This window comes from Pogona vitticeps, chromosome 13 (assembly GCF_051106095.1).
Source record: "Pogona vitticeps strain Pit_001003342236 chromosome 13, PviZW2.1, whole genome shotgun sequence".
NCBI lineage: Eukaryota > Metazoa > Chordata > Lepidosauria > Squamata > Agamidae > Pogona > Pogona vitticeps.
The window spans coordinates 1,727,819-1,747,271 of NC_135795.1; the positions used below are offsets into that span (position 1 = coordinate 1,727,819).

Genomic DNA, 19,453 nt, shown 5'->3' on the forward strand with positions numbered 1-19,453 from the left:
CCCATGGACCAGAGCACGCCAGACCCTCCTGTCTTCCATGGCCTCCTGGAGTTTGGTCAAATTCATGTTGGTCGCTTCGATGACCCTGTCATCTCATCCTCTGTTGTCCCCTTCTCCTCTTGCCTTCACACTTTCCCAACATCAAGGTCTTTTCCAAGGAGTCTTCTCTTCTCATGAGATGGCCAAAGTACTGGAGCCTCAGCTTCAGGATCTGTCCTTCCAATGAGCACTCGGGGTTGACTTCCTTTAGAATGGATAGGTTTGTTCTCCTTGCAGTCCAGGGGGCTCTCAAGAGCCTCCTCCAGCACCACAATTCAAAGGCATCAATTCTTCGGCGGTTGGCCTTCTTTATGGTCCAGCTCTCACTTCCATACATCACTACTGGAAAAACCATAGCTTTGACTATGCGGACCTTTGTCAGCAAGGTGATGTCTCTGCTTTTTAAGATGCTGTCTACGTTTGTCATAGCTTTCCTCCCAAGAAGCAGGTGTCTTTTAATTTCGTGGCTGCTGTCACCATCTGCAGTGATCATGGAGCCCAAGAAAGTAAAATCTGTCACTGCCTCCATATCTTCCCCTTCTATTTCCCAGGAGGTGATGGGACCAGTGGCCATGATCTTAGTTTTTTTGATGTTGAGTTTCAGAGCATTTTTTGTGCTCTTTCATCCTCATTACGAGGTTCTTTAATTCCTCCTCACTTTCTGCATATCAGAGATTGTTGACATTTCTTCTGGCAATCTAAATTTCAGTTTGGGATTCATCCAGTCCAGCCTTTCGCATGATGTATTCTGCATATAAGTTAACTGAGCTGGGGGACAATATACAGCCTTGTCGTACTCCTTTGCCAATTTTGAACCAATCAGTGTTTCCATATCCAGTTCTAACTGTTGCTTCCTGCCCCACGTATAGGTTTCTCAGGAGACAGATAAAGTGGTCAGACACTCCTATTTCTTGAAGGACTTGCCATAGTTTGCTGTGGTCCACACAGTCGAAGGCTTTTGTGTAGTCAATGAAGCAGAAGTAGATATTTTTCTGGGACTCTCTGGCTTTCTCCATAATCCAGCACATGTTAGCAATTTGGTCTCTAGTTCCTCTGCCCCTTGGAAATCCAGCTTGTACTTCTGGGAGTTCTCGGTCCACATACTGCTGAAGCCTGCCTTGGAGGATTTTGAGCATAACCTGGATGTACTATATTTATGTGCTATATTTACTCTATGTTTATTATGTCCTTTGTATGTAAATATGTGACTAGGACTGTAAATATGTAAATAGTACTTATTTACAATATCAACAAAGAAGAAGAATCCAGATACTATTGTTGTAGTTATTCCTAACAACAGTGTTTACAGTGTTCATTTTATTCACGACGAGCGTTGCATTTCAGGGTGGGCATCATGTCCAGCTCTTTCAAAGTATGCAAAATATTGCACCCTGTTCAGCTCGGAATCTAATTTCCCCGCAAGCTTCTCCCCTTGGGTTCAATGCTCTTTAAAACGCACCATCGCTGCTTGGGTGCCAAACCAAACTCCCTTGCTTTTTCCTTCTCTGCTTTTTTTTTTCTTTCCTAGAGGCTTTCCAGCTCGGCGGTCCTGTTGTGAGGTCCTCCCTGGTCTCTCTAGGCAACGAGAGAGAGGCCTCTATAAAGAACATTCCGCGCAGGGATCCTTGGCTTCAGGCGTCGCCGGGGCAACGGGAGGACACTGTTTGCATTTCCCTGCAGCCCGACTCTCCTCTGCTCACGGGCCAGGAATGTTGCCCGTAGCAACGGGAAGACGCACATAGGTTTTGTGGCAGGCAGAGCATCCTATAGGCCTCTGTAGGAGCCCCAGGGGCTTTCTTGGTGGGGAACCCCTCTTGGGGAAGTTTGTTGGCTGTGTGTGCATGTGTCAGGGGTCAGGCCCAACACCCAAAAAGAGCCATGTCTCACCCCGGTGTGTTGCTAACCAAGGAACCGGCTCCGCAGACCGTCCCGGTCTCCGAGCTGCCGATGAAAGTCTACGAGGCAGCCCTGAACACCGGTCCTGACAGCTCTTGCGGCTTGGCTACGGCCGGCTTCCGGGCGGCGAAATACCTGCCGGAGGAATGGCACCAGCACAACTACGCGAAGTATCACGAGGCCTTCGCCGACCGCGACCACTCCGAGCGGGTCCGCCATGAGTCCCAGAACGTGGCGGCCTACACGGCTGAGCTGGCTCGGCGCACCCAAGACGACTCGACGGCCAAGGTGGGCGAGCGCCTCCAGGACATCCACTTCTGGAAATCGGAGCTCCAAAGGGAGATCGAGGACCTGGTGGCCGAGACGGACCTGCTGGCAGGCCAGAAGCTGCGGCTGGAGCGGGCCCTTGACGCCTCCGAGGTGCCGTACAGCATTGCCACGGACAACCTGCAGTGTCGCGAACGCAGGCAGCCTCCGGACCTGGTGCGGGACCAGGTGGAGGTAGAGTTGCTCAAGGTAGGCCTGTTTGTTTGTGAGTAACAAGGGGCTGTTTTGGTCTCCTTTGGCAAGCCATGGATCTGTTGCTCGGGGGTAAAACACAGAATCCTAGAATCATGAAGTTGGGAGGGGGCCTCTTAAGGCCATCGAGTCCAACCCCGTGCTCAAGGCAGGAATCCAGATCCTAGCAGATCTAGCAGAAGTTGTTCCCATTGTCTCTTGAATGGCTCTAGTGTTGGAGTGATCGCATCCACTCAAGGTCCCTGGTTGTCGTACTGTTCTAACAGTTGAGAAGTTTTTCCTGATACTCAGCCCAAATCTGACTTCCTGTCATTTGAGCCCATTATTATTCCTGGAATAACAGACTCTTTAGCATGGGAGGAAGGGGACCTGACAAACGTCCCTTGGGAGCCCATTCCATAAAGCAGGATCCACAGCCGAGAAGGCATGATTCTGAGCAAATGTCTTCTTAGCCCCTCTCTCGGTGTGGCGACCCCAAGAAGCAGAGCCTGTGAGAAGAGCAAGTGGTCCCTCTCTCTCGTGGAGCTGGGGTAGGGCAGAGTTTGAGGCGGTGCCTCCTTGATCAGGAATGGCCAAACTCTGGATAAAAAAAAACAGATGTTGGAGGTAAATCATGACTACGGAGGGAAGATTCCCCCAGCCTGCATAGAGTGGGAAAATCAACAGAAGGGTTTTAAGTTTGCAGGTCTGCGCCTCCTTGCTCTTTCCAATCACTTGTTCTAAATTTGCAATCCCAGGTAGGCCGTGGAAGGCCCCGGCTGGCCATCTTTCTCAGCCACTCCTCAGACTTAATTGCTTTTTAAGAGAGATCGATGGCCCGTACATGGCTTCAAGCGTATCTTTTCAACTCTAAGGGGTAGAGATTTTCTTACTTTCTTTTTTCAAAAACAAACAAACTGATATTTGTAGGAAACCATGGTCGGCAGCCAAATTGCCCCTACCTGGACTGATCCTGCATTCTCACAACATCACAGCGTGCCTCTGGCCTGGCGTGTGGTGTTCACACTCACTTCTGCTCCATTTTGCAAGGGGTTTCCAGAGCTTGGGCTGGGAGATGGACTACAGATCCCAGAATTCCTTGAGCTGGAGGGGTAGTCTTAAAAAAAATGTCCAAATTCTGGTTATTTGTGGTACCAATGTGTCTACCGTTCCCATCCAGGAGGCTGAACTCGTCCGAAACATTCAAGAACTCCTGAAAAGAACTTTGAAGCAAGCTGTGAACCAGATGCAGTAAGAACTTTTTCCACTGTTACTCACAAGTTGTCCACAACAGACCACGTAACCCACTTTGGGTCTCACGTGAGATGGATGGAAATAAGCCAAAGTGGTCCTCTCCTACCAACACTGGGATGTGAACTGGTCTCCTATAACTTTGGCCATCGACATGCTAGCTAGGGGGTTCGAGGTGTGACAGTCCAAAAGAAATAATAACTTGGCAAGTTCTAAATTCAGAGAGGACACAGCAGGACCGCACAGATTCAGTGGGTTTGGGTGGCTGTGTAAAATTTCTACCCTGTACACCTACCAGAGGCTCCATGAGGCCCGGAAAAGTCTGGAAATGGGAAAACATAACATAACTAACCAAGCAAAATGACAACAACGATGATGATGTGCTGTCAAGTTAGTTCTGACTTATGCTTTCCAGGGTTTTCCAGAAGTGCTTTAGCTTTTCCTTTCTCTAGGGGGAGCCCTGGGACGGTGTGCAGCTTGCCCAAGGCCACCCAGGCTGGCTCTTCTCTCCCAGGAGACCCAGCAGGGGAATCAAACTCCCAACCTCTGGCTCTGCAGCCACATACCTAAACCACTGAGCTATCCAACTATCCACACCCTCAAAAAAACAACAACAACAAAAAAAGATTTTTAGGTTTCTTGGGGGTTTGGAGAAACCTCGAAACTCCCCAATTCAAAAGGAACAGGTAAGGTTTTTTTTTTTGTTTTAAAACTCAAGAGTCTTTTGGTTTCTTAAAGACTAATCAAAGCATTGTTTTTCATGGATACATAACCCACTTCTAGGGATATATTAAAATCGGATGGCAGTGCTTTAAAAAAAAATTCCCATGTGTTGCCGCCAGATGGTGGTATGAACTAAGAGTCTTTGCAGCCCGGTTTCAGAGCAACTCTGATTCCCACTGCAGACTTCCTGGCAGAGTTAGAAGAATGGTAAAGAAAACTTATTTAAAGTTTCCTGTGGTTCTCTGCAATGTGCAAAGCTGGAGACGCTGCAAGCAGGAAGACACACCCCAGCAGAGTTTGAGAACTTGTGCGTCTCGAGGCAAGAGTGTGGTCTGGTTCGATATTCTCCATGGGGTTTGTGAGTGTGAACTAGAAGTTAAATCATACGTGTATGTGCTTTCTGGTTGTGCCACACATGGGTGTGTCTTATACATACACAGAGAGATGTGCACACTTGGCAATTAAATCTACAGAGTAAAACTCCATCACAAGCAAACTGCAGTATTCAAGTCCAATTTTACATCCGTCTTAACATGCCTCTGTTTATATACTGGGGAGCATTTCTCAAATTCATGGTGCAGAGTAAAATTTCCCCATAAAACAAGATCTCAGACTGCTTTGTATCACGTGAAAGCTGGGTTTCTCAGAATTGTATTCTAATGACTTTTAATTGCGCCCGTTAAAGCACGCTTCAAGGGTGGATTCTTCTCTTGAATGAGAGATTAAATCCAAGATGTTCTCAGCATGATAATGCAAATTGTTCAAGCCTAGGCTTTCTTATTCCGGAGGTGTCAGGTGGATAGAGAAGAAGAAGAAAAAAATGTACCCATCCTCCCCATTTTGAATTTTTTTTGTGAGACTGGAATGGAAAGTAAAATTTATTAGTGGCACCCCATTTACTAGGACAGGATTTTCAGCAGAGTTTTTTCTCTCTCTCTTTCCCTTTAAATCAAAGTCAGGTTGCATAATCCTTCAAACAAAGGTCAAACTCAGCTAGAGGACTGTCCTCTGTAATGTAAGATACAAGGCCACCCTAGCTGTCACTTTATGCATATTTTCTGGAACAAGTTTTTTTTAAAATTTAAAATATTATTTACCTTGCCTTTCTTTTTAAGAGGACCCAAGGCGGCTCACATCCTTGAAAGACAGTATTTAAAGGCTAAAAACAGGACATACGGACATATTTAGAAATAAACAAACAATGCCACAAAAAAGCGCAAACAAAATCAACACCGAAAACCAGATTCAAAGCAAGAAAGCACCAAGTTCCATTGAACTCAATGGGTTTGGCTTCTAGGGAAGAACATGCCTCTGATCTAATGGTTGTTGTGGGTTTTTTGGGCTCTTTGGCCGTTCTAACGTTTCGCCAGTCTCTGTGGCCGGCATCTTCAGAGGACAGCACTCTGTGCTCTGGTGTAGTTGGCTTGGGAGTGCAGTATTTATAGCTGTGGGATAAGCTTTTGTCCTTTTCAGGAGATGGGCGATTACGGTGATCAGTGTGTTTTTGTTGTGGGTGTATTGTTGCGCTAAGGCCTCTGATCTTCTTATCACGGGGCACTCAAAGCCCAGCCCCATAAGATGTTTTCAGGTGCCTCTTTTCCCTCCAGGAAATCAACCCGGGCGTGAATTTTTTAGGCTGACCTAAAATGGGGCTGGGTGGATCCCATTTCACTCCCTTAATCCAAGCCTGGGATTGGACATCGTGGTGCTTTAAAGTGTGATTTTTTTTTGAAGCTCGACTTGCGGTGATTTGAACCCTCCAGGTTAAATCGCGACCACAAGCAGATTTGCGAGATGGATTGGTCGGACAAACTCGAAACCTACAACATCGATGAGAAGTGTGGCAGATACAACAACCAGAGCACCAACATCCAGTTCCATCCCAGCTCGTCCAAGTTTGAGGAAAGGTGAGAACGGACACGGATGAACCAGAAGGACAGGTAAAAACTGCAACAAAATGTGGCAGCGCCGAAAGGGGCTTCAGTTTAGGTTTCCAGGTACTCCATTTTATTACCCCATCAAAACAGGTAAACATTTGATGTGAATGGATCAAGTATGGTCCCAATCTCTCTAATTTATGTCTCTTCCTTTCCTTGAGTTTGCCCTCCTGCCTGACCAAAGATCCTTGAAACTTTTGGGAGCTATCTTGCAAATGGGTGGTGCTGTTTTGGCTGAATCATAGCTAGCATTGAGGGAATGGAGACCACAAGCACTCTGTTTGAGAAATCTCTTGCATGATTCATCCTTAAGCGAGACTATTCAGATACAGTAGGACCATTGTATCCACGGTTCCCAGAGCCCCACCCGCAGATGCTGAAAAATGCAGCGAATGTGTCAAAAGCTGTTCATTGTGTGGCCTCTGGCTCCCACTAGTGGCCAGTTATGATAAATACACCCTGGAAATAGGTATTTCTCGTTTTTTTTAAATTTCGTATTTTCAGCCAGTGAATCCGTGGATACTGATCCCGCGGATAGGTGGATCCTACTGCATTTTTTGCAACACAATAAGGTATGCTTATCGCACCCTAACAGTTTCAGAGATGCCACAGACATAGAAGGGGAGGGGGTCTGTCTTTCGATGGCTGGATGTGACCCAGTTTACAAACTGCTTCTGCTTTTCTCTCCAATCTGTGGTTGAGATAATTAAAAAGCTGTTCCACAGAAGTGAGGTCTGGCTTGCAGCTTGGAAGGCTACTGCAGAGACATGGGGTTTCTGGTTAAACTGCAGAAGCCTCTGGGCTGCAAGGTTGAAAGATCAGCAGTTCCAATCCACAAGAGCTCCCATCGCTTGTCCCATCTCCTGCCAACCTAGCAGCTCGAAAGCATGTAAAAATGCAAGTAGATAAATAGGGACCACCTCGGTGGGAAGGTAACAGCATTCTGTGTGTAGGCGCGTTGGCCGCATGACCACGGAAACTGTCTACAGACAAACGCTGGCTCTACGGCTTAGAAACGGGGATGAGCACCGCCCCCTAGAGTTGGACATGACTGGACTAAATGTCAAGGGGAACCTTTACCTTTTACCTTCAACAACCTCCGGAATGTACACACCAAACCTTTCCCAAATGGAAATTTGAGTAAACGTTCTCACCTCTAGATTAAGAGACAGTCATTCATTGAAAGTCACCTCTTGAGTTTAACAGCTGAGGAGAAATTTGAACCACGATCATCACAACACTCTAGCCACAGCACCGCACTTCCTCCCTCTCTTATAAGCACAGCTCTACCGAAATAATCCTCATGAAGCTGTACCATGACTAGTGGCAAGATCCTGTTGTGTTTCGACGCCTTCCCCCTTAATATGTTGTCTTCCATGTCCCGTACGCAGTGCTTCCACGCCAGAGACTTGGGCGAAGCACAGCCATGACAACATCTATCGGGCGGAGCGAGAGAAGCTGGCCTCCATCAACCTCCGCGCTTTGATTGACAACATCCTCCACGACACGGTGGAGGACCTGCGCATGCAGTGCGACGCGGTGAACCAGGCCTTTGCCAAACGCTGCGAGGAGATGGAGGACGCCAAACACAAGCTGGAGCATCATTTGCAGAAAGTAAGACCTTGGGGAACTTACCTGGGAAGAAGAGAAGTTCCAGAGTCCCGGGAATTCTGGAAAACAGCGCTTCACGAAAGTAACTTTTCCATGCTGTGTTGATGTCCCACAGGGTGAGATGTTCCTGAAGCTGGACCTGGTTTAGGTTGTGCTTTCAGAAAAATTGCTCTGCACAGGACATGTGGCCAGCACAGCTGGTGGCAAAGGCTTCTGGGAGTTGCAGTCCAAGAACACATGGGAACCACTACCTTAGAGGCCAAGGAAAGGACAAACCCATGCCTTATTCCGAGAGAGCTCTGGAGCCATTCTAATGTTTTTTTTCCTCCCCCTTTGTTGCTTTTGTTCAACAGGCCCTGAAGGAGATTGGGGACCAAGAGAACAACATTGCCTCCCTCAAGCAAGCGATTAAAGACAAAGAGACCCCACTCAAAGTTGCTCAGACGAGACTTTACGACCGATCTTTCAGGCCCAACGTGGACCTCTGTAGAGATGCTGCTCAGTTCAGGTGAGCCTCACAATAGCCATTCCAGGGCGGCTGAAATAACGGACAGGTGTGGAGACTCGAGGTGGTTGATCTCAGGTTGCAGCTCAGCCTGACAAACCTGAGCCCCATGGAGCTGATGAAATGGGGTCAGAGATGGAATAGTTAAGGCACTTGATATTGGGTCATTCCTGCACAGAATAAGTTGGTCTGCGTTTCATGCTCTAAGGTGTGGTTCAGAATTCAGCTACCCCATTTAGACAGGCTCTACTGCTAGGCAGAGTAAGGCTTTGTCTCAGGAGACAGAAGCTGGGAGGTAGCAGCAAAGGGCTGGAAGGGAGAGCTGTTTGCCAGTGAAAGGTGGTGGCTCCAGCTTTGCAGGAAGAGTAATTCCACTCTGGGTTTTCATATAAACTTTACTGGAGCTATCCAAGGTTCTGAACGTGGATAACTGGGAATTTTGCTGACTTTTATGGAAGAAAAAGGAAATTATATCTTGAGGATTGCTGATGTTGCCACTGTGGGCTGCAACATGAGACTGACAGCTATAGGGCCGAGTAATTTGGACTGGAATATTGGGTTTAGGGTTGCATCTTAGCAGATTCATCACTGAAACATTAGGTGATTTTAATGAGTGGGGCTCCGGTAAAGGACATACCTGTACATTTCTGGATCTGCCTTTTGCTTGCATGTGTCAACAGTACAGGGAAAGAAAGAAGCAAATGGTTTAGATGTCCTGGATTCAAATGGTACTTGGGTTACTTTGCTTGCTCGTTTAGTCGTTTAGTCGTATCTGACTCTTCGTGACCCCACGAAGCACGCCAGGCCCTCCTGTCTTCCACTGCCTCACGGAGTTTGGTCAAATTCATGTTTGTCACTTCAGTGACACTGTCCATCTCATCCTCTGCCATCCCCTTCTCCTCTTGCCTTCCCACTTTCCCAACATCAGGAGCTTTTCCGGGGAGTCTTCTCTTCTCATGAGATGGCCAAAGGATTGAAGCCTCAGCTTCAGGATCTGTCCTTCCAGGGAGCACTCAGGGCTGATTTCCTTTAGAATTGATAGGTTTGTTCTCCTTGCAGTCCAGGGGACTCTCAAGAGCCTCCTCCAGCACCACAATTCAAAAGCATCAATTCTTCGGCGGTCAGCTTTCCATTTTCCTTCACATTCTCTGACTTTGGGTGGCTGGACGAACAAAGAGAGGGATCCCAAATGATTAGCACAGAGGAATCAGAAAAGCTTGTTGAGTAAAGCAGGACACACACCATATATTGATTTGGGATAATTCCCTACCATGGGGCAATCCATGCTAAGCACAGCGAACCCCTCCTGGGCTCAGTTCTTCCCTTCCAAAATCAATAGAGCTTGAACATGTTTAGCTAGTGGCCCGAGCAATCTTCGGCAACAAACATCCACGTGAGCTAGCAAATCAATCAACACTTCACATCACCCTGTGGCTTTTTTGTTGTTGTTATTTAACAGGGAGCAGCACATGGAAGAGTCTTCAAGTATATATTTCACTCTGCGGCAGACAGATGGAAGTTTAAAAGGTTTTAGTTTGAATATTGAATTTTGCCCTGGCTTTTAAAAGGCATAATTCCTGTGTCGATTGCCCCCTCCAGCAATGCCCAAGAATGTGGAATCCACTATCAGCTTGGTTTGCATGTTATTATATCTATAATACCACGAGGAGGATCTTGGAATTTGTAGAGCAAAAACTGAATACGAGTCAAGAGTATGATGTGGCTGCAAAAAAGACAAAAGAGATTGTAGGATGCATTGACAGAAGTATAGTCTCCAAATTCCATGAGGTACTAGTTCCCCTCTATTCAGCATTGGCTGTTGTTGTTGATGTTTAGTCGTTCAGTCGTGTCCGACTCTTTGTGACCCCAGGCCCTCCTGTCTCCCACTGCCTCCCAGACGTTTGGTCAGATTCATGTTGGTCACTTCGATGACACTGTCCAACCATCTCGCCCTCTGTCGTCCCCTTTTCTCCTCTTGCCTTCACACTTTCCTAACATCAGGGTCTTTTCCAGGGAGTCCTCTCTTCTCATGAGATGGCCAAAGTATCGGAGCCTCAGCTTCAGGATCTGTCCTTCCAGTGAGCGCTCGGGGTTGATTTCCTTCAGAATGGATAGGTTTGTTCTCCTTGCCGTCCAGGGGACTCTCAAGAGCCTCCTCCAGCACCACAATTCAAAAGCATCAATCCTTTGGCAGTCAGCCTTCTTTATGCATTGGTTAGGCGTCATCTAAAGCACTGTGTCGACTTCTGGACACCACACTTTAAGAAGGATGCCAAAAAACTGGAGCAAGCTCAGAGGAAGGCAAGAAGGATGATCAGAGGATGAGGAAACCAAGCCCTGGGAGAAAAGATGGAAAGAACTGAACCTGTTTAGCCTTGAGTAAAGAAGACTGAGGAGCGAGAGGATTAGCACTCTTCAAATCCCTGGAAGGTAGTCCTACAGAAGAGGGGAAGGATCCATTCTTGATCATCTCAGAGTGCAGGAGATGTAACAATGGGCTCAAGCTATAGGAAACCAGGTTGATATGAGGAAGAACGTCTTAACTGTTAGAGCACTGGTTCTTAACCTTGGGTTACCCAGGAGTTTTGGACTGCAACTCCCAGAAGCCTTCACCACCAACTGTGCTGGCTGGGATTTCTGGGAGTTGCAGTTCAAAAACATCCGAGTAACAAAGGTTAAGAACCACTGTGTTAGAGCAATACAACAAGGGAACCAATGACTTTGGGAAGTTGTGACTGCTCCAACGCTGGAGGCCTTCAAGAGAAGATTGAACAACCATCTGTCAGATCTGCTTTGACTTGGATTCCTGCACTGAACAGGGAGTTTAATGGCCTTAGAGGCCCCTTCCAATGCATTAATGATTCCAGGATTCTATCTAGTGCCTCCCTGCTATGAGGCATAATGAGGCATCTGCTTCAAGAGACAGATTCTAAGTCTCCCAGAAGGGTAGCAACCCCTTTGATTATTTAAGAAAGCTACCATTCTTATTATGTATTGTTCTTTTATTGATCAAAGTGGGGAGAGATGCTGGCAGAACGTTCTGTTTCTGGGCCAATGTAATTTAGACACAGTGAACACTTCACCCTTTTACCTGGTCTCAGGCAGCAAAATGTCTGAGGTCAACCCTGGTTGGCAGGAAGCTAAACCATTCGGTGTCTTTGCTATTCTGTTAGCTGTGCATTTGAAGCTGTCTCTGTTCACTACAGATTGAGTCTGATGACTCTGCTTCCTGCGTCACAAAAACGTGGGAAAATAAGTATATTGTAAGGTTGGAGGATAATATACAAGACTTTGATTGGGCAACATGTTATTAAGTCGCTCCTTAAAATGCTCCCCAGCCCTGAATCTATTCAGCCCCATGTTTCAACCAATTTTCTGCCATTATCAACGAAAGACCATTAACTCAGAGTTCTGTGGGTGCGGATTTAATGAAGCAAGCATTGATGCTTCTGCAAACACACACACACGGGGAAAATGGTCAACACACGGCTCCCAATGTTGACGTGTTTGTAAAAACATTTTAAAAAGGAGAAGAAAAAGCTAGAACTGCTGGGTGCATTTTTTGCTTCCTAGTCTTCCCCGTCCCATAAAATCAGTAACATAAATGAGATGAAGCCAAAGAGAATAAATAATCCAGCTTCCAGGCTGCAAGATAAAAACTGTAAATCATCAGAAACACAAGTGGCTCAGAATCGACTCTTTCTGCATTTTACAAAACAATCATTAAACCCTCTGCTCTCAAATGGAAACCAGCTTCTTCTGATGGAGAGACATTCTTTCTGCAACGATTCCTTCAGGAGAAAAGCCAGAATCTGTGTTTACCTTTTAAGATTTCTTCGTTAATATTCAACCTACTTGCTATTATTCTGCTGGTTAAGATATTTCAAGGTCTTACTCTTATATATTACAAGGCACTCCTTCATTAGGGTCATGATTCACACACCTATTCACAGGGCAAAAAATTCACATAGCTACCAATGCTGCCGTCTTTCCTGCTACCAGCTTGGGAATGTCCAGATTCCCTTTTATTAAGCCGTTAATTAATTTCACTCTGTCTGTGAGAGCCATACCTGACTTTTTCTCTAACTGCATTTTGCATTTTTTAAAAAACTACAGATCCCATAATTCTTCCTTTTGGGAGTCTCATCTGCAGGACCCAGACCTTACAGACATTTAAATTATGCTCACCTGGACAGAAGGCCTAGCTTGGATAGGCCTAACTTCCTGTTTGAAAGGAAGCTTCCTTTCCAAACAGGAAGTTAGGCCTATCCAAGACATGAAGCTTGCCAGATAAGCCTTCTCTCCAGGTGAGCACAATTTTGATGTCTGTAAGTTCTGGATCCTGCAAGTAAAGGTAAAGGTAAAGGTTCCCCTTGACAATTTTTGTCCAGTCGTGTTCAACTCTAGGGGGCGGTGCTCATCCCCGTTTCCAAGCCATAGAGCCAGTGTTTTTGTCCAAAGACAATATTCCGTGGTCACATTGCCAGTGTGACTTAGACACGGAACGCCGTGACCTTCCCACCGAGGTGGTCCCTATTTATCTACTCGCATTTGCATGCTTTCGAACCGCTAGGTTGGCGGGAGCTGGGACAAGCGACGGGCGCTCACTCCGTCGCGTGGATTCGATCTTACGACTGCTTGGTCTTCTGACCCTGCAGCACAGAGGCTTCTGCGGTTTAGCCCGCAGCGCCACCACGTCCCTGGATCCTGCAAGCAGGACTCCTCAAAAGGGGAATTATGGGATTTGTAGTCTAAAATATCTGAAACGAACATCTCTAGTGATCTGCAAAATGCAGAAGTCTAGGGGCTGAACTTGTTCTTGCAATCTCCAACAAACAAGCATTACTGTTGTAAGCCACTCTTTGGGTAGAGTGGGCGGCATATAAGTTAAATAAATAAATAAATAAATAAATAAATAAATAAATAAATAAATAAATAAATAAAAATATTGGCCAAAACCTTATTGCTGGTGTAATACAAATACTTTATTGCTTCGTAGCTGATGGGGCTATACGCAAGATCATAGATTATACCAATCATAAAATACCTGGTGTCATACAAATGGTGTAACCTTTGAGGACAAGTTGCCTCAACTTACAAAGTCGCCATAACTATTACATTTGTTGTGTGCTGAGTTACGCAACTTGGTATACAACAGATAATGTAAAAGTGATGCCCTCTCGTGGTATGCTGAGAGGATTTTGGCCACATGTTTTCTAAAAACTGAAAAAGTCCTCCAGTGGCCCCATCAAACTCCTTAAAATGAATTTCAGAAGTCTTAGAGGAAGCCTCGGGGTGTTGGAGGTTGCAGTGTTTCCCAGGAGGTAGATAGGCTGGCTTTTGGAGCCAACATTTTTTTTTAAAAAAATCCCCCCAAATCAAATGGAAAATTGCACCCCATGGGTACCTCTGCACACATCCCCCCCAAGAGGTGCTGCGGGGTGCATAAGGACCACCTGGATGTGCTGGACTGCAATGTACCTCCCTTCTGCATACGGACCCACCGTAGTTTTTATTGGGAATCCTTCCCTCCTAGGTTTTATGAGCTGCGAAGGCCTCTTCATATGCCCACAGATCGCAGAGTCCTTGACCAGTTATAGTTTGACCCTTCAGTCTCTAGCACAACTTGCTTCGAAGGGTGTGAGCCCTCAATTCCTGTTCGAAGATATAGTTTCTGGGGAAGCTGCACTTTCTCAGCCTTTCCATGCGTTGGGAGTAACATGGGCGCTTGGTTCCCTTCTTGGCAGGCTTATTAGTGAAGTGGAAGAGCTGACCGAATCCATTCAGGCCCTCAAGAAGAAGCTTCTGGAGTCCGAGCAGGCCTTGAGGAATCTGGAAGACACCCGGATGAACTTGGAGAAAGAGATTGCAGTGAAGGCCAACAGTATCTTCATTGACCGGAAGAAATGCATGGCCCACCGTGCCCGGTACCCGACCGTTCTTAAACTGGCCGGCTATCAATAAGAACCTTGTCTTGCTGCTTAGAAGCCCATGAACAGGGAATGTAAGTCTTTGAACACTCAGCATGGTTCGGCTGATGAAAAAAAGGTAGTTACTTAATAGGATGGTAAGCTTGTCTCCCTCCCCCTCTCCCTGCCTTGGTCCTTTGGTTTGGGTGGAAATAAAATTCAGAAATGTTGCCTGGACATTTTGGATGTGGTCAGAGTTATCTTTTATCTTCTAACCTGGGAGAGGTGTGGGGTGGGGGAGACGTCACAGGGCGAGCATCCTGGCCCTGGAGGCTGAATCTGGACCTCTGGGGCTCCCCGGAAGGCCACGCTCCCTGATGTAACTTGCCGTAACGTTAGAGGTCAACTCAGCGTTGGTATGGTTCTGATCCCCAGTTCTAAAGGGTTAAAATGCCACTCTTTTGGCTTAGCTATTGACAGTAAGAGCCTTAAAGGAAAGTACTTATTAGTCTACCCTTTTGCCTTGGCCCATCGGGGTGTGTGCCCTAAAATACGTTTTTTATTTTAAAAATGCAGACCACATTTTAGCATCGCAAAGGGCAATCTCGTAGCGAGAAGCAAGTCTTGCTGAGTCTCATTGAATGCAGAGGACACACCCTAAAAAGAAAAAAAATGGTACAAAAATAAGTATGTAAATTACTTAAAAATGAAATGTTAACGCCACGGTTGTAAATTCAACAGCATTTTTAAAAAAATAGCTTGGGGAAGTCTTCAGAAACAAGCGTTTTGGCAGCCGAGCAAAGGGGAAGGACGTCATGAAGAAAAGAAAAAATAGCAGTGGATTCTAATCTAATTTCAGAGTTTGTATTCATGTCAAAGAAGTATTGGCAGAAAGCTGTGTTATCCCTGATCCTCTGAGATAATGAGCTACAGAGCATCGTGGGATTCAATAACTATTTTATAAAGGTATCTGAAAGATGTTGGAGTGGAACCAGACCTGAAGGTGAACAAAATTCAATGCATCAGGCTTCCTGCTCTCTCTCTCTCTCTCTCTGGCTTTCCAAATGCCTAATATTTATCCTTGTTCATCGACTTGAACAAACTTTAAGCCACCCTTGATCTAAATGGATTCCACAGTAACGATAACGTGCTTTTTGTTCCTCCGTGTCGTTTGCTTGTTTTGCTTCTTGCCTTCGTTCCCTCCCCATAAAGGCCACTCACAAAATATTTAAAAGACAGAGGGTGAGATAGTTAAAAATAGAATCAGTTGCAATATTAAAAGCAACGAGTTGTGTCGAATATTAAAACTCTCGGATGAAAACCTGCAACTAGAGCAGGCCCCTTTGAGTCAATGGAATGTGCAGAAGGATCGACTCCCCAAATCCGCACGGATTCAATGGGCTTGTTTGAGTTTTGACTGGCCGCGCTAAACAACAGGGATTTCAGGCATTGAAGAAAAATGGTTCAGTAGAATTTAAAAGCATGTAAAAAACAAACAAGTAAATAAAAGGTGCAAGATTCTCTCTCCCCCCACCTTATTCCTTGGTAGCCAAAGATCATCATATTGCAGGTATCATATTATACAATGTATGATATAAAATTGAGAGTCAACCAGTGGAGACCAGAAGCTCTGATAACTGTGTGGCAATGAGTTTGACTCTGGGTGGTAGCCCAACATCTGTAGAAGGTGTTCAAGGTGCTTGAGAGAGAATAGTAATCCAGTTTCAGCACCATGGACAGTGTCTTCAGATGTTGAACTAAGAATGGGTTTCCTGTACCAGCCTTAGCCCACCAGGCAGCCGGATCCTGACACCGAGGACAGGAGTGATGGAACTAATTCAAAATAATGGGGAAGTTGGTCTCGCCTTGACTTGGTAACTGGCCGAAAGAGAGGCAGGGCAAGGCAAATGTCTTCAGGAAGCGTGTTCTCAAGTTGAGTCAGGATGGGGTGTGGGAGGAGAGACCTGGAAATTCCTGCATTTCAGGAATCTATTCAAAAGGCCTATAGATCGTGAATCCTTAAAGCCAAGCTACCTCTTCTCTGGGAGTGGATGAAGTTCGTATATGAACCAAAGGCAAAAAAGTTCTCTGTGCTGACAGTAGAGAATCAAGGGGTATTTCCAGATTGCACATTTGCTCTGTAATATGGTGTGAGCCCCATTTAGAGCAGGTTAAGAGTGCGCCAGTGGTTCCTATCAAACTTCTGGCAGAGGCCAACCCTGGACATAAGCTGTTGTGAAAACACCCATGGGATGCCAAGCCAGAAAACTCACGCTCCTTTAGGGTGGAAAGAAAACAAACACAGAGTCTTCCAATGGCTGAACAAGCAACCGATTTTCATAGCTAATGAGCGTTCTGCCTCTCCTGATGCATGCAGGCAATCAACCTCAGTGCCAACTGGGGCCCCGATGTGAAGAGGCCGTGATTGCCACCATAAAATGGGCAAATTCCATTTGATCACTCCGTAGCTGATGCACGCGGCTGTTTCTATAGTAACCCATAAAAGCAGTCGGCTAACAAGATCCTTTAGCCATCATCGCTACATTTTACCCGTCCACTGTTCTCTCTCTGTACGTGATGTGGGGTGGACCGGGTGAACTACCCTAGGGAAGCATGCAACCTGCTCTTCCCAAGGACCCACCGGGCCCCTTGCAATCAGCCAACGTCCTACAGCCTTGTCCCAAAGATAAGTTGCAAAACGTAGGCAGCTATCTGCGTCGGCCTACTGGGTCTGGGTCTAGCGGTTTTCCATCTTTTCCAAAGGAAGGCCGCCTGCCTTCTGCAAGCCACGCATGACCCCTTTCCCACACACATAGCCCCTCCTCCAACTACAAAAAAATAAAATAAAGAAAAACATCGTTTTGCTCAAAAAGACCCTTTGGGAGGGCAAGAGGCAATATAGCTGAGCTCCCCCAGTACCCATGGTTACCTCTAATTTTTTAATTGTTTTTTTGGGGGGGTGACTACAGAGTACGATTATTTTCTCCCTTGAAAGAACATTTTTATCTAAAATGTCATTGTAGCGAACTCGAAAGTGGGCCACGACTGCATCAGAATGAAGAAATGCAAATTAGGTCTTCTGCCCGTCCCTTGAGAGCATCTTCCATGGGCTGACGACCAACCTAAGATGCTATCCACCACATCCCGAGCATCATCGCACTGTAACTGCATTAGACCCAACTTTCAGCAAACTAGGCATGCTAAGCAATTAAGTCCCCCCCCTCCCAATTTGTAAATAGTTAATTCTGAGCATTGTAACTTCTGGGCAAGCTCTCTTGCTCCTTCAGCTATGCTTCTAAGATGATTAGTGTTTTGTTAGGTTAGTATTTACATTCTTTTAGAAGCTATTATGTTAATGATATAATTGGCTCTCTGAGTGATGCTGATGTGGTTTATGCATTGTTTCCCCCCCCCCCCCCCAAGACACAGGATGCAGTTGCTAATTGATATCTTCTGCCGGTGGGTTAATGAGATTTGCGGTAAAAACCAGAAAATCTTTTAATGTTAATGGGGCAGTGTGCTTAGTAATGTTTGATCAGGAAAGTCTTTGGACCTACAAATTATACAGTAGATGATACCATTAACTCTTCAAGGTAAATTGTGTGAAACACAAGACATCGTTGGACATTAACGGAGCACCATCAGAATAATGACTATTTTAAAAATATGTTGGCAGCTTTATAGAGGAAAAACTAGATGCGAGGTAACACGGCCTTGCAAAAACGCATTGCAATTCAAACACAGCAAATTTTAAAAAATCTCTGGGGTGGTGGGGGCGGGGGGAGGCGCAATGCCCTGTATGTTGTCTAGAGCAGTGGTCCCCAACCTTGGGCCTCCATATGTTCTTGGACTTCAGCTCCCATAAATCCTGGCCAGCAGAGGTGGTGGTGAGGGCTTCTGGGAGTTGTAGTCCAAGAACATCTGGAGGCCCAAGGTTGGGGACCACTGCTCTAGAGGGGACCACCTGAAAAATCACACTCCCTCAAGAAGCACTGTGGCAGGAAAACAGGTCCAGAAGAAAGGCCTAGGAGGAAGTGTTCAGGTGAGTGAAATATCTGTGAGTCAGCTGATCGGTCAACGTCAGCCTGTATTGGCTGTTTTGTGTTTGGTTTACATCTCTGGCTGCAGAGCCGAAGCTGGGTGTTCGATTTGCCATTGTGTGCCTCCTGGGAGAGAAGAGCCAGCCTGGGTGGCCTTGGGCCAGCTGCACGGTGGTGCCAGGGTGACCCCAGAAGAAGGGAAGGGTCAACCACATCTGGGTGTCACCATCGGTCAGGATTGACTTGATGGCCCATACTGATGATTATTACATAGCTGGTTGGATAATGTTTTCGTTCTGTTCCTTCTGTCTCTGTTGCTCTCAAATTCCTCGCCAGCTGTGTCTATCTGTAGACGATGCTCTACCCTTGCGATTTGCTTCTCCCTGCCCGGAGCTGCTCGGCATTCTAATGGCGATTGAATGACTCTTGATGGTGGCCATTAAGCTTGGTGCTTGTCGGGTGCCAATGGCTGTTAAACCACCACAACATCTGTTGATACCGACACCATGGTAGACCTAGTTGCTCATTCTCATCGCATTTCACATGGTTGGGCAGAGCTGACTTGGGAGAAAAGCAGAGCCTCACAGAACTGTTTAGCTGGATTGGGTCCTCTAGTCCGGCCCTCTGTCAAAGCAGGACATCCACAACTATGACGAATTGGATAAGTGCGTATGGGATGTCCTTCCTCCATTGACTGGTGACAGGGAGCATGGCCCTTGATTTCACTGGGGAGCAGTGTCTGCCCTCTTTTTGGCCTCAGGTATCACAATATCATGGGTCAGCCCGGCTCAGAAGTGTTTACGACAACAGTTTCCACCCATGCTCTTGGAACATATATTCTCCTTGAGAAAAGAGCAGCAGAAGCTAACATGACAGACAAGGAAATGGCTGTTGATGCTGCCACCCTATAATTATCCCGCTGCAAAATAGCTAATCAGAAAACACTTTCCCTAAGTAAACATGAACAGGGGAGAACAGCTACTCTTGGAAGTGAACAACCTCTTGTGAAGCCTCTTGGCGGTGTTGTTTTGTTTTGATAAGGAG

The 19,453-nt window shown here is 46.2% G+C and overlaps 1 protein-coding gene across 1 annotated transcript; it reads left to right on the forward strand.

The window, feature by feature from the left end:
- The first annotated feature begins 569 nt into the window (after positions 1-569).
- Positions 570-14,606, forward strand: TEKT4 (tektin 4). The gene is made up of 6 exons (XM_020814032.3): positions 570-2,451; positions 3,614-3,684; positions 6,171-6,314; positions 7,736-7,958; positions 8,309-8,463; positions 14,208-14,606. The coding sequence occupies exons 1-6, from the start codon at positions 1,918-1,920 to the stop codon at positions 14,422-14,424; spliced, it is 1,344 nt and encodes a 447-aa protein (XP_020669691.3). The 5' UTR covers positions 570-1,917; the 3' UTR covers positions 14,425-14,606.
- The last annotated feature ends 4,847 nt before the right edge of the window (positions 14,607-19,453 follow it).

Bases quoted from the DNA above. Each gene is read 5' to 3' on its own strand.
- TEKT4 (XM_020814032.3), top strand. From the start codon at position 1,918: ATGTCTCACCCCGGTGTGTTGCTAACCAAGGAACCGGCTCCGCAGACC. The intron at 3,685-6,170 runs GTAAGAACTTTT...TGAACCCTCCAG, and splicing joins CAAGCTGTGAACCAGATGCA to GTTAAATCGCGACCACAAGC. The intron at 8,464-14,207 runs GTGAGCCTCACA...CCTTCTTGGCAG, and splicing joins AGAGATGCTGCTCAGTTCAG to GCTTATTAGTGAAGTGGAAG.